General features: G+C 45.1%; 1 protein-coding gene across 3 annotated transcripts in view; it reads right to left on the bottom strand.

Moving 5' to 3' along the window:
• Positions 1-463: 463 nt before the first annotated feature.
• The window catches only part of Zfyve26 (zinc finger FYVE-type containing 26), a 64,536-nt gene continuing 52,661 nt past the window's right edge, over positions 464-12,338 (bottom strand). For 2 of the 3 annotated variants that reach the window (XM_027418379.2, XM_027418378.2), the window contains exons 36-42: positions 11,073-11,270; positions 9,858-10,057; positions 8,915-9,056; positions 7,633-7,692; positions 6,261-6,443; positions 5,693-5,737; positions 2,248-2,451 (exon numbers count right to left, since the gene is read on the bottom strand). In XM_027418379.2, the coding sequence (XP_027274180.1) occupies positions 2,248-2,451; positions 5,693-5,737; positions 6,261-6,443; positions 7,633-7,692; positions 8,915-9,056; positions 9,858-10,057; positions 11,073-11,270 (1,032 nt within the window). Of the gene's footprint in view, positions 2,452-5,692; positions 5,738-6,260; positions 6,444-7,632; positions 7,693-8,914; positions 9,057-9,857; positions 10,058-11,072; positions 11,271-12,338 lie in introns of all 3 variants that reach the window. The other variant, XM_027418377.2, reaches the window with a different exon arrangement.

The following is a 12,338-nucleotide window of genomic DNA, read 5'->3' as shown; positions in this document are numbered from 1 at the left end:
TAAAATCCGAATTGAATGAATAGTCTAGTTACTGCAGGAATTATTCAAAGAAAGTTAGCCTGTTGAACTTTCTTTCCCTCTCACCCTTTCTTTCCACAGAACACACTGAGCAAAAGGCAACAGTCTGGAAACAAGGAGCACAAAGGCAAGAGCATTAGGAGTTCTAGATCACTTTCAGCTACACAGCAAGCTCAAAGTCATCCTACTTTACACAAGACTGTGACTCAAAACAAATAGAATTCATGGGCTGAAGACACGGTTAAGTAGTTAAGAGCACTTGGATTCAATTCCCAGCAACCCTATCAGACTACTCACAACTACCTATAACCAGTTCCAGGGGATTCCATACCCTCTCTGGCCTCCACAGGTGCCATAGATGCATGTGGTACACATAAATACATGAAGGCACTCATACAAAATTTAAAAAGTAGTGTTCATATAAAGAAAGCCATGGAGCCAAGAATAGGTGGGATAGACAGTTTATTGTGGCTTGGTTGTAGAACACATAACCCCTCAACATGTACAATGGTTTTGATGTTATTGTTGCTTTGCAGGAAACCACAGTGATGTCTTAGGTATGCAGTGTCTTCTCTGTTAACCTGGTCAATGGTTACCTATTTTGCAGTTCAAGTTAGGAGAAAGTCAGGGAAATCTGGTTGTGACACCCTAAGTCAAGGGCTGTGAGACTTACAACCCAGGTGTGTAAAGTGCTTATTCTCAGTGCAGAAAGGACAGCCTTGAGTGTAAGCAGACACCAGGCAATGGGGGCTTCTTGGGAGCTGGGTGGTGTGTTCTACAATGCAAGGAAGGGAAGGTGAAACTGCACCCTTAAGGGATCTAGTATTTTCCTTCAGCCTTTCTTCTCTAATGGGGCCAAAGCTTGGACTCAGACAGATGTCCATTAACAGTTGTTTATAAGGAAAACTTGGTTCAGAAGAAATGAACAGGGCTTCTAAGCACCAGAGACACTGACTTCAGTTTCCAGTTCCTGTTGCTTTGGCAGCAAAGGGGAGACCAATAGGCTGAGCTCTGCCTGATGGGAAACTTGGGGCTACAAGCCTTTCTTTAGGGATCTCATTTGCAAATCAGTCCCTGAATGACAGACCCTGTCTCTTAGCACTGACTCATCTCAGGTGGGAAGATAAGCAGGTGTATATAAAACCCTTCATCTGGTTCCCCACCATTGGATGAGACTTATTTGTTACCACCTTGTTCTGACTCATCTGTAAACCCAACTGTGATGTGAACCCCATTCCCTTAGTGTACTGCTGCCTCAATGTGCCAGGTCTTTGTGTATTCCAGCCCATGGTCTCAAGGAGACTGAAGGGAAGCATGAGGGATAGAGAAATAGTTTCTTAACTAATTCAAGAGGCACAAACAAGAATGGAACTCAAACAGGTAGAGTCCAGCCATTAATTCAGTCCCAGGATCCTGGGTACCATCTCTTTCCCTAGATGCTGAAAGAAAAAGCCATGTGTTTTTACCCATCCACCCTGCAGCAGGGTTCCTGACAAGAGCCAGCTCTGTGCTCGAAGAGGCCTACCTGCCCTTTCCTCCGCTCTGGATGAATGTGATGGGCCTGCCCAGATCTGATCATTTATGTTGTCACCGGAGCTTTCAGATGCCTGCACCCGAGAGCCTTGTGCTTGTGAGAGGTGTTGCCAGGGAAGTTGTCATCTTCCACAGGCAAACTTCTGATGCTTTCTCTGAATTTTGGGAAGGGAGAAGAAGCAATCTTTTTGGCATTGCTTTGTCATTCTCTGTTAACCCCTCCTGTTAAGAGGAGCTGCTAAAGTGTGTCTGCACAGTGGGGAGGAGCTGTGAACAAACAGGATGACCTAGGAGAAGAACCAAAAATGCAGGGGAGGTTTTCAAACCAGCAGAAAGTAGGAAGTAAAGTGCCTCTCTCCAGTGAGAGAGTCTCATTTGTTCAGAAAATGCTTGGGCGTAAACATGAGTGCACAGGAGCATGCACACATATGTGCACACATGCACACACAGTCACTCTGAGGTAGAAAGAAGTGGCTATCTCCGGACAAACATAGATTCTACAACTTTACATGGCACTTGTGTGAAAGGACCTGCTCTTGCCTGCACAGGCAAGTAGGGTCCAACCTGCTCACTCCAACTTGGGGCAGGACCAGAAGTTCCATCCCATAGGAAGACGGACATGGAGGGCATTGTGTAGCATTGTGCCTGTGGCCATAGCTGCCATAGGCTATGGTTTCTAGGTTCTGCTGCCCAGGGTCACTTCCTGGAGCCTGAGCCATGGGGACCACGGGAGTGGCTTGTCAGAAGCCACTGAGCACAGATGTCTTGCACTACAGAATCTCCACTGCTTTTGGCTGCCTGCTGCACCTGCTGGACGAGGGCGGCGGCTTGTGAGTGTTCTTGCTTCACAGCAATCAGGTAGGCAGAACGCAGTTTGCAACATGTCAGATAGGCTCGAACCTAGTGATTGGGTACAAGATATTTGAAAAGAAATGATCACCAAAGGAATATCAGTAAACAGGCCGGGCAATGGTGGCTCACGCCTTTAATCTCAGCACTTGGGAGGCAGAGGCAGGTGGATCTCTGTGAGTTCAAGGCCAGCCTGGTCTCCAGAGCGAGTGCCAGGATAGGCTCCAAAGCTACACAGAGAAACCCTGTCTCGAAAAACCAAAAAAAAAAAAAAAAAAAAAAAAGAATATCAGCAAACATAAATAACACCAGAAAGCACCAGTAGATAAACAGTACTTCTCATTCACCAAATTGATAGCTAGGTTCTTGCTTTTATTATTTCACAAGAACTTGAAATGCTCTAGACACCAAGCTATTGCATGGCTTTATGTTCTAATGTAAAAAGCTATCACAGATAAAATAAGAATTTAAAAACCAAGGTAGACAGGCAGAGTGTAGTTTCTATCTATTCCTCCAGTTTCTTTTTGGAATCAGAATTAGTGTTACCAGTGTTCACTGGCTGTGATTTTATAATTATTTGTTGATTAACTGATATTCTTGACTAGACTATAAGGTTTATGAGAGCAGGGATAGTATATTCTTTGTGCCTAGCATGCAGTCAGTGTTCAATGAATGGACTTTAATGGGCGAGTGAATGGATGAGTAAATAATCATACCTTCCTTTTGCAAAGGGTTTACAGATTCCCCTTTACTGTTTTGAACACACTGAATTAAAACAAAAACAAAACCAAAAAACCTTTGGGTGAGTGGTCCCAGGGACTGAACCTGGGACCCATGCATGCTAGTCAAGCACTCTACCATTGAGCTATATTCCCAGTCTCAAATTTAAAGCCCACTGACAGATAACATGGGGGAAAACTGTATACACACAATTAGAAAAGTTCTAGTTAAGAAGTCACTCCAGTGAGACTTGAATGGACTACTCTTGCTTGGGTCTAAGGCAGCTCAGTGTGGGGGATAATGTATCTCCTACACTCTCCATCTCATGATTCAAGAACCCCCTTTCTCCTTGGCTCTGGCTACACTGGCACCTTCATCACTCTGGGTGACCACTAGTAAGACCTCCACAAGCTGTGGCTGAGCTCCCACTGGTAGCTTTCTTTCTGCTATTACCAATTACTTCTGAATCTGAGACAATTTTTTTTTTTTTTTGCTCCATGCAAAATGCTTTTCATCTTTTTGGGATGTGTGTGGGTCTTGCTAACCAAACCTCTTTTGCTTGATTTCAGGCAGTTTTCCACAACAGAAAATATGTGGTGTGTCGTGAGCTCACTGAAGCAACTGGGTTCTGCTGTTGGGGGATAGATATGCTGCCCTAGGGAGTTAGCCCTCATGTAAACCTCTAGTTCCAGTTAATCCTACCTATATGAAATACCACAAGATGACAATCAAAATTCAAGAGAATGCTATTGCTAGAATCTAGAATAAAAACAAAATGGATCAAACCAGTTTTTGGCAAGGCCTGTGCCCTGAGATTCTGAAAGTACCTTAGACTAGCTGCTGAGAGAAACAACTGTTTAGCTTGGCTCTTGGGTTCTCATTCAGATTGTACAAAAGTAAACATCATTTTGAAATGTGGGAACTTCACCCTTTCCAAGGACCTCACCGGGATGTTGCACAAACAGTGAGGAGATGTTTAGAACATGCTCTCCTTAGGACCTAGACTGAAAAGAATGGTTGGCAGGTTCCACAGGGACTACGGACTAATAAGGCTGCAGTGGGAGCAGCTCTGTTGTTGTGTAAGAAGCCATTGCCCGACACTAGTTTTCATCACGAGGAACTCCACAGCTGGAAAACTTGTCTCCTGATTGCCAGCTGGTCTGGCTTTGCTTTTTCAGGACTCTTCTAGCCTAGAGGCCTTCCTGAAGATGGCAGGATGATCGATCCCATGACTAACCGCAATCCATGACACTGATAAAAGGATAAACTGGCTGGCAATTCTCATAGAGGTAAGGCAAGACAAAAGATTATTTCACAAACAGGGAAGAGTTCATGGGCCCCAAGGGAGTATTGTCCTCCAAAGGGCTGAGTGGATGTTTTGGTTTGGATGTAAAATACCCCTCAGAGGGTCATGCATTGGAATGATTGATTTGTAATTGGTGGTGCGGTTTTAGAAGGTTGTGGCACCTTTGGAAGGTGGACCCTTGCTGGGGAAAATGGTCACTTGAGGTGGGTATTGAGGTTTTAGGACCCCCTCTTTCTGTGGTTGCTTTTGTCCTTCCTTCCTTCCTTCCTTCCTTCCTTCCTTCCTTCCTTCCTTCCTTCTTTCCTTCCTTCCTCCCTCCTTCCCTCTCTCTCTCTCTCTCTCTCGCTCTCTCTCTCTCTCTCTCCCCCTCTCTCTCTCCCTTTCTTTCTTTTTTTCTTTTTTTTTGGGTTTTTCAAGACAGGGTTTCTCTGTGGCTTTGGAGGCTGTCCTGGAACTAGCTCTTGTAGACCAGGCTGATCTTGAACTCAAGAGATCCACCTGCCTCTGCCTCCTGAGTGCTGGGACTAAAGGCGTGCACCATCATCGCCCGGCCCCATTCTTTCTTTTTTAAAGACAAGGTCTCTCTGTGTAGCCCTGGCTGTCCTAGAACTCCCTCTTTAAACCAGGCTGGCCTCAAACTCACAGAGATACACCAGCCTCTGCCTCCTGAGTTCTAGGATTAAAAGCCTGGACCACCACCAACTGGCCTCTCTCTGCTTTGTAATTCTGGATGCAATGTGAGCAGCCAATTGCCCGCCTCTTGCCACTGTGCCTTTCCTTCTCCACTACAATGAATTTATTCCTCAAACTTTAAGTTAGAATAAATTTTTCCTTCCTTAAATTGCTTTTTGTTAAGTATTTTTTTTTCATAGCAAAGAGAACAGCAGCTAATTCAGTGGGTTTTTCTTACTGTACTCTCTTCCCCCTTGGAATAAAGGAGTGTCCCCCCCCCCCCCCCCCCGAACTTCATACAATGAGTCAGCCTGAAGATGGAAATGAGATTTCCTACAACTATCTGGTGAGAGACCTCAGAATAACATGGAGGTTTAAAAACAGTCTCAGGGATAAAGAATTGGGAAGGCAAAGGCTTGGTCAGTCAATATTCATCTGCACTATCTATTCCCTCTGGAGCTTTTAAACCATTGTCTAGGTCCTGGATAACAAAGAACTGAAACACCAGACCGCTTAGAACTACTGTGTGAGACAAAGAAGGCCTCTGCTATTCATTCAATGGCAATACCAGGGCTAGGAGACACTTCTGCTCACCTTGTTGTCATCGCTGTGTATTGCCTGGATCAGTCCCTCCAGCTCCTGTGAACAACAGAGAGATAGCAGCTATGAAAAGAAGAAAGAACCTTCTACCTGGGAGCCTCAGCTCAATCCAGTCTGAGCACAGCTACTGTGACTCCAAGGTGGGGATGCCCGCCTGACCCTTCTCACTACCTCTGTCCCCACTATAAGAATAGTGAATGATGGCTAATGATAATACTATGCTTGGGATTGGGGCAGAAGGAGCATCTCCTAAGAGGATTCACAAATGAATGCGGCTCTGTTCACCTCACAAGCATGTCATAGGGAATGGTTTGCAGTAGCATGCTTCAAAGGCCCACTCTAATCTGTCTCATCAGAACACAGACATTTCCAAGGGAGAATGCTGAGGGATGCTTTTTGGAGACAGACATCATAATCATGACCTCTACAAAAGGGGAGAGTTGTTAAGAGTGAATCCTGGTTGCAGACAGCCAGAAAGAGAAACGGATCTTGTGGTAAGGCGAGGAGGATGGGATGATCCTGAAATAGGCAGTAGACCCAAGAGATCCAGGAGTGAACGCACCTGCGGCGGGATTCTCTTGAAGGCTTCCAGGCAGTTAAGGAGGATGGTGTCACCATCACTTTTGGCTGCCATGCCTGACTCACTGACACATTTGAGCAGCTGTCGAATCTCACCATATTTTTCTCTCTCCACCAGCTGCCTGGCAGCTCTGCAGTAGGTTGCAGCAGCATCCAGCTGGAAGTCCTAGGACAGAACATGGGATGATGGACTTAGGACAGTGGGAGATGCCCACAGTGGGAAGTGATGCAGTCACAACAGGGAACACAAATAGAACAAAATTGGGAAAGCAAGAAAGGTTCTCTTTGGAGTCAGGCAAACATTTAAGAAGTGAGTATAAAAACTGCCTCCTCATGATAACGAAATGGTGCATCCTACATGCTTCTACAGTGCTTTCTTTTCTTCAGGACAGGGTTAAGGCTGGTCTTCAATACCTGAGTTTCCTTTCTTTCTTTCTTTCTTTCTTTCTTTCTTTCTTTCTTTCTTTCTTTCTTTCTTTCTTTCTTTCGTTTTTTTGAGACAGGGTTTCTCTGTGTAGCTTTGTAGACCAGGATCTCAAAAATCACAGAGATCCACCTGCCTCTGCCTCCTGAGTGCTGGGATTAAAGGTGTGTGCCACCACTGCCTGGCACAATACCTGAGTTTCTTATCTCCACTTCCTAAACACTGAGATTCCAGAGTTTTCCACCATGCCTGGCTCCATGGCCTCTCAAAGGTATTCTACTTAAATTCTCTCTTCCATGACTCACCTTTCTCTGGGAAATGGTGCATGGAGCTGGTGTTTGTTAAAAGCTGCCTAAGTGTTGAAACAGATTATCAAGACTCACTTGCTGAAACCTGCCAGACAAATATCTTAAACCTAGTCTCAGTTAGCCTTTACACCACAGGACTTGGGAGTGATGGCCTGGCTATTCCTTCTAGACATGTTCTGCTTGAGAAGATGAGTGGCATTTCTGTAGCGAACCAGTTGTGGAGAGCTGTCTCCCCCCCCCCCCCCAGACAAGGTTTCTCTGTGGTTTTGGAGGCTGTCCTGGAACTAGCTCTTGTACACCAGGATGGTCTCGAACTCACAGAGATCCACCTACCTCTGCCTCCCGAGGGCTGGGATTAAAGACATGCGCCACCAACGCCTGGCTTGTGGAGAGCTGCCTTACATGTGCTCCTTGATACCTTTTGAGATGCTAATGTTGGCTTCTGGCTAAGTGGCATAGAATCTGGCATCTGACCCAGTTCTGTTACCAGCTCTGATTTCCTCCTTAACATATATGTAAATCTGCTCTTCCTGGAACAAGAGTATTTTCTAAAGAATAAATAGCCTTTTCCAGAAATGTCAGGTGTGGGTTCCCTTGCCATACTCTTGAGCAATACATCATACCTGTAGAACACGGAATGCAATTCCAAAACCATCTTCCACATTTTTCCCTCCCAGCATAACCTGGTGGGAGAGGGAGAGATGCTTAAAGGAGTCATAATTATTCAAATAACTTCTCAATAAAAAGAAAAACAGGGTTCCTATTTATCTTCATCATCATCATCATCATCAAGTTTTTGTGGAGACAGGATCTCCCTACACAGCTCTGGCTGGTTTATAACTCACTATGTAGTAGATCCAGCTGGCCTTGAATTCACAGTGATTTTCCTACCTCTGTCTCCCTAGTGCTGGAATTACAGATATGAGTCAGCATACCAAATCCATTTATTCAGTTATTAAATATATATTGAGACTTTACTGAGCATCCAGGTACCAGAGATACAAATGACCAAATGGACTCTATCTCCCACCTGAGGCACACATTCCAATGGGGAGGAAGTCATCAAGCAAACAACTGAAATAATCAGATCATTACAATCGGGATACACATTCTTGTCCCATGCGCGCTGTATTTTCTCGCCGGCAAGAAATACACGCAGGACATTCGGATCCTTCTGCAGACAAGCTTTAATGCATCTTGTGAGGGGAGAGCATAAGCTTACCAGAGCGGAGACTCTGAACTAAGAAACCCATCCCTTAAAAAGGCTGGCAAGCAGCCGCCTGGGACGTGTTACCCTATGAATGGCTTCAGCTCCTCAGGCCAAATGAGCCACGGGATAGGCAGAGATCAAAGGAATGGAGATTACCCAGCGCCCTGTGAAGTAATTTACATCTTGGTGTTTTTAGGCACCATTATTGTAATGGAGAATGCAGGAAACGGCCCCCTACATATCCCCCTTTTTTTATTAATTAATGATAAGGCTTTATATTTTTACAAGCAAATAGGTCACCCATATGTTGAGGGATAGAGGCAGAGGTTGTACCTTCCCAAAATCAAACATTAAGACTGTGTACGAGAGTCGCCATCAGGCTGTTAGCTTGACCCGAAGCACTCTCGACCTGTCCTCTGCCGTTTTTCTGGGAAAGGGAGGCTCGGGCAGGCAACCCTTATGTAGGTCAACATACCTCTCAGAGAAGCCTACATACTAGGCAACTCTGTGCGATGCCTTTGCTCAGCACCCTCATTGGGCTGCTCAAACCAGACACTCTACCCTGTGCAATGAGCCTAGGCTCCGGGTGTGCAAGAGCTGTCTGGTCGGCGGCCTATTGCTTAAGCATTGTTAGCTTGCCCCCTACACATTCTGAAAGATGTGAGCAGTCTGCCACAGGTGAAACCCACACGTACCTTGCAGGCAACTTCCATTTTCATGTGGTTATTTCCAAAGAGTGTTGGCAGAGGCAAAGTGGTGACTTGAGAGGTCCCAGCACTTTCACACCGATGTAAGAATCTGGTCACTTCCATTTGCAGCTGAAGTGTATTCATATGCCTATGGGGACAGGACAGGCACGGTCTAGCCTCATCAGACTCGTAGAGGAGTGGCTGTCTAGGGTTGGGTAATTGGTTTATAAGAAGATGGCAATGGAAAGACCAAAGAAATGACATGAAGGGAAGAGGTGTGAAATACCCTCCAAACAGTTACGGTTAGACAGAACCAAAGACCTAGCCAGCCCCCTCCACTCCCCCCTCAATAGTTAGGATGCACTGTGGGACCGGACAAAGTTCCGGCACTGGATCAATAAATATTTACTGAGTATCTATCTACATGGCAGGTACAAGGTCTCTGAGAAGGGAGGCTTGAGCCTTGCTCTCACAGTTCATGGGCTAGAGGAGAAAGAGGTTTGTTTAGTGACTGAGTTTAAGAAGACAACAAATTAGAGTGGTGGAAAATTTTATTCAGTTTTTTTGAGATTAGATCTAACTACAGTGCTGGCCTCAAATTCACAATTCTCCTGGTTAAGCATTTACTTTAGATATTATGCTCTGAATAAAGGGGTTGACCCACATAAATGAAGAAAGAAAATGCTTGGTTTGAGGATCCTGAAGACCAGTGGCTGATGTGCACCAAGGAAGAAAAGAGGGACATGGAGAGAATGTGCTGGGCCTTTTTTGCTCATTGTAACGAATGTGGGGTTCAGTCTGGCCACAGCATGGGATTTTAATCCCTTCCAACAGTAGCTTTCCAGGCTGTAGCAGACACTGTCATCCAAGAGTGATGCCTTTTCATCCCCAGTGACACTCAGCCCCAGCCTTCCCGCCCTTCACTGCCTTCCCCCCAGCCTTGCCATACTTGGACACATCAGCGGCAGTCATTTTCTTCCGGAAGAAGGTGGTTTTCTTCCTTCCGGAGCTACGGGATGTTTCTTGGAGGTAGATCTTCAGGTGGTCCTTGGCCTTAAGCAACCACGAGAGCTTCTCTCCCAGCTCTGTGTAGGACTTTGCTTTGTGACTGAAGAACCGAATACAGGTCATGGCAGCCCGGACTTGGTCCTAGGATAGAATAGTGAATGTCTGGTTTAGGAGAGATCAGAGACATTGGGGTGGCGGGAGGGTAGGGGAGGATGGGGGCAATGGAGGGGTATCAAGAGAAGCCTGATCTGATGTCTCCTGATAAAGCAGACCTTCAGGTTCTGGCACTGTGATGTCTTCATCCCTAGGCCCTTGCTTCCTCTCGATAAGTGCCAGTGTCTACTATTACCAGCTGAGCAGCATTTTACGTCAGTAATCACAGGGTCCCAGAGACCCTAAAGTGAGCTGTCTGCCAAGTTCTTGGGTGGGATATTATCTCACCACTGTAGAGGTCTCAAAGAAGATCCTTCTGATTCTCCATTTAGTACAGATTCAGTCTTAACTTGGCATCAGAAGATCTCATTTCTTTGAGATTACAGTACTGAGAATCCTCAGACAGGGGAAGCTTGGCCCTTCTCCTTTTATGCATTTTCTTCTAAAGACTTCCAGAACTTCATCCCTTATAGATTCTGAATTCTGTATCTTCTCCTTCCTTCCTTCCTTCCTTCCTTCTTTCTCTCTTTCTTCTCCTCCTCTTCTTCTAATTCTTCTTCACCTTTATATTCCTTGAATTCTTTTTTTAAAAATTATTTTTATTTTATGTGTGTAGTATTTTGCCTGAATGTATGTTTGTGCATCCATCACATATGTGCTTGGAGTCTGAGGAGGTAAGAAGGCATTAGATCTCCTGGGACTGGAGAATTGAACCTGGGTCCTCTGGAAGAGTAGGCAGTTCACTTAACCACTGAGCCATCTCTCCAGCCCCACAGTTTTTGAATTCTGAAGAATGCTATTATGGGCAAGATTAAAGTTTGACTCTAGATACAGGATGAAAGTCTAAATATTTAGCAGTGTTGGGGAACATGGTGGATTTGCTCTAGGGTCCAATACTAAGGTCAGGGATCAAATGACTGTCTTGCTCCCTCATCTTGCACAGCCTCTCCTGCATGATAAGGTGCCAGTGACAGTAGTGGAAGGGAGGATGGATTATTACTACCTTCATAAACTGCTGCAGCTCATACAGAATGTGGTAGTAGTTTTTCTTCTGCAGGTGTTGGCAGGCAGCAATCAGGTATGTTCCCCAGCTCTCCAAGGTTGGATCGATGGATTCCAATAAGTTTTCCAAGGTGTGTAACTTCCCACTTTTATAGCTAGGCTGGAAAATGCCTTCTATGAAGACTTCTGGAGGACTTTCCTGGAGTAGGAAAGAAGTAAGGTCAGAAGTCAAAAGTGTGGGACTGGTCCTGGCAGTCTAGGATTTGCTCTGAACCTCCTAGGACTTGTCCCCCTAGTATCACTTTTGTGTCATCCCCCCCCCCCCAAGCTATTGGCATTGCATGCTAGATAACAAGGAAACTCTACCCTGTTAATTCTCTCAGTATCAGTTCTTTGTTGTGCTGAGGATCAAATCTAGAGGCTTAAATGCTAGAAGACTGACTTACTGTTCCCAGTGGGTCCAATAGTTTTTGATAGAATAATGACTTCCTCCTTCTTGAAATACTTTAAGCTTAAAATTTTCATTTTTAATAGAGAAAAAATTCTTTATTTTGCTTCCATTATACTAGAAACCAGTCTGTCTAGGTTTCCTTTTAACATCTCTGACCACTCAATTTCTTTATCTGGTTCCTCTCATCCTTGTATGACTCCTTTTCTATCTTTACTTTCCTAGTGATTTTATCCTGTCTTGTGGCTTTCCACGCTGTGTGTGATGATACTCACACCCCTATCTCCAGTCTGCTTATCCCCCTGGACCTTCCAAACTACATCTCCTGTGGGACCCAGCTGCCTCTCAACATGCCTTCCTGCAAAGCCAACAAATTCAACACACAAGGAAACCACACTCTTGATTGTCCCTTGAAACTTGCTCCTCCCCCACTCTCCTCTTTCTCAAGTCAATAGCTCAAGTCAAAAGCCTCAGGACCATTTTCTCCTCCAACTCTGATATAAAATACTTCAGCAAGCTCTACCATTGGGATGCATTCAGAAGCTGCCCATGTCTCATATCCACAAGCTGACCCACACCACCACCCCTTTCACTTGGATTATGGAAAGAGCCTTCTCCATGGCCTACCATCTCCCACTCTGTCTCTTCCATAGAAAGCCAACAAATCAATTTTGTTGACATAGGAGTCAGATGAAGTTACTCTTCTACCCACTATCTTCCAGTGATTTTGTTTCTCATTCACTATAAAGTCCAGGTTCTCACAATGTCTACATATACCACATGATTTAGCTATTGCCCTCCCAATTGTATCTGACATGG

Source organism: Cricetulus griseus, chromosome 5, assembly GCF_003668045.3.
Source record: "Cricetulus griseus strain 17A/GY chromosome 5, alternate assembly CriGri-PICRH-1.0, whole genome shotgun sequence".
NCBI lineage: Eukaryota > Metazoa > Chordata > Mammalia > Rodentia > Cricetidae > Cricetulus > Cricetulus griseus.
The sequence above is the reverse complement of the archived record's forward strand: the minus strand, read 5'-3'. Positions and strand labels throughout refer to the sequence as shown.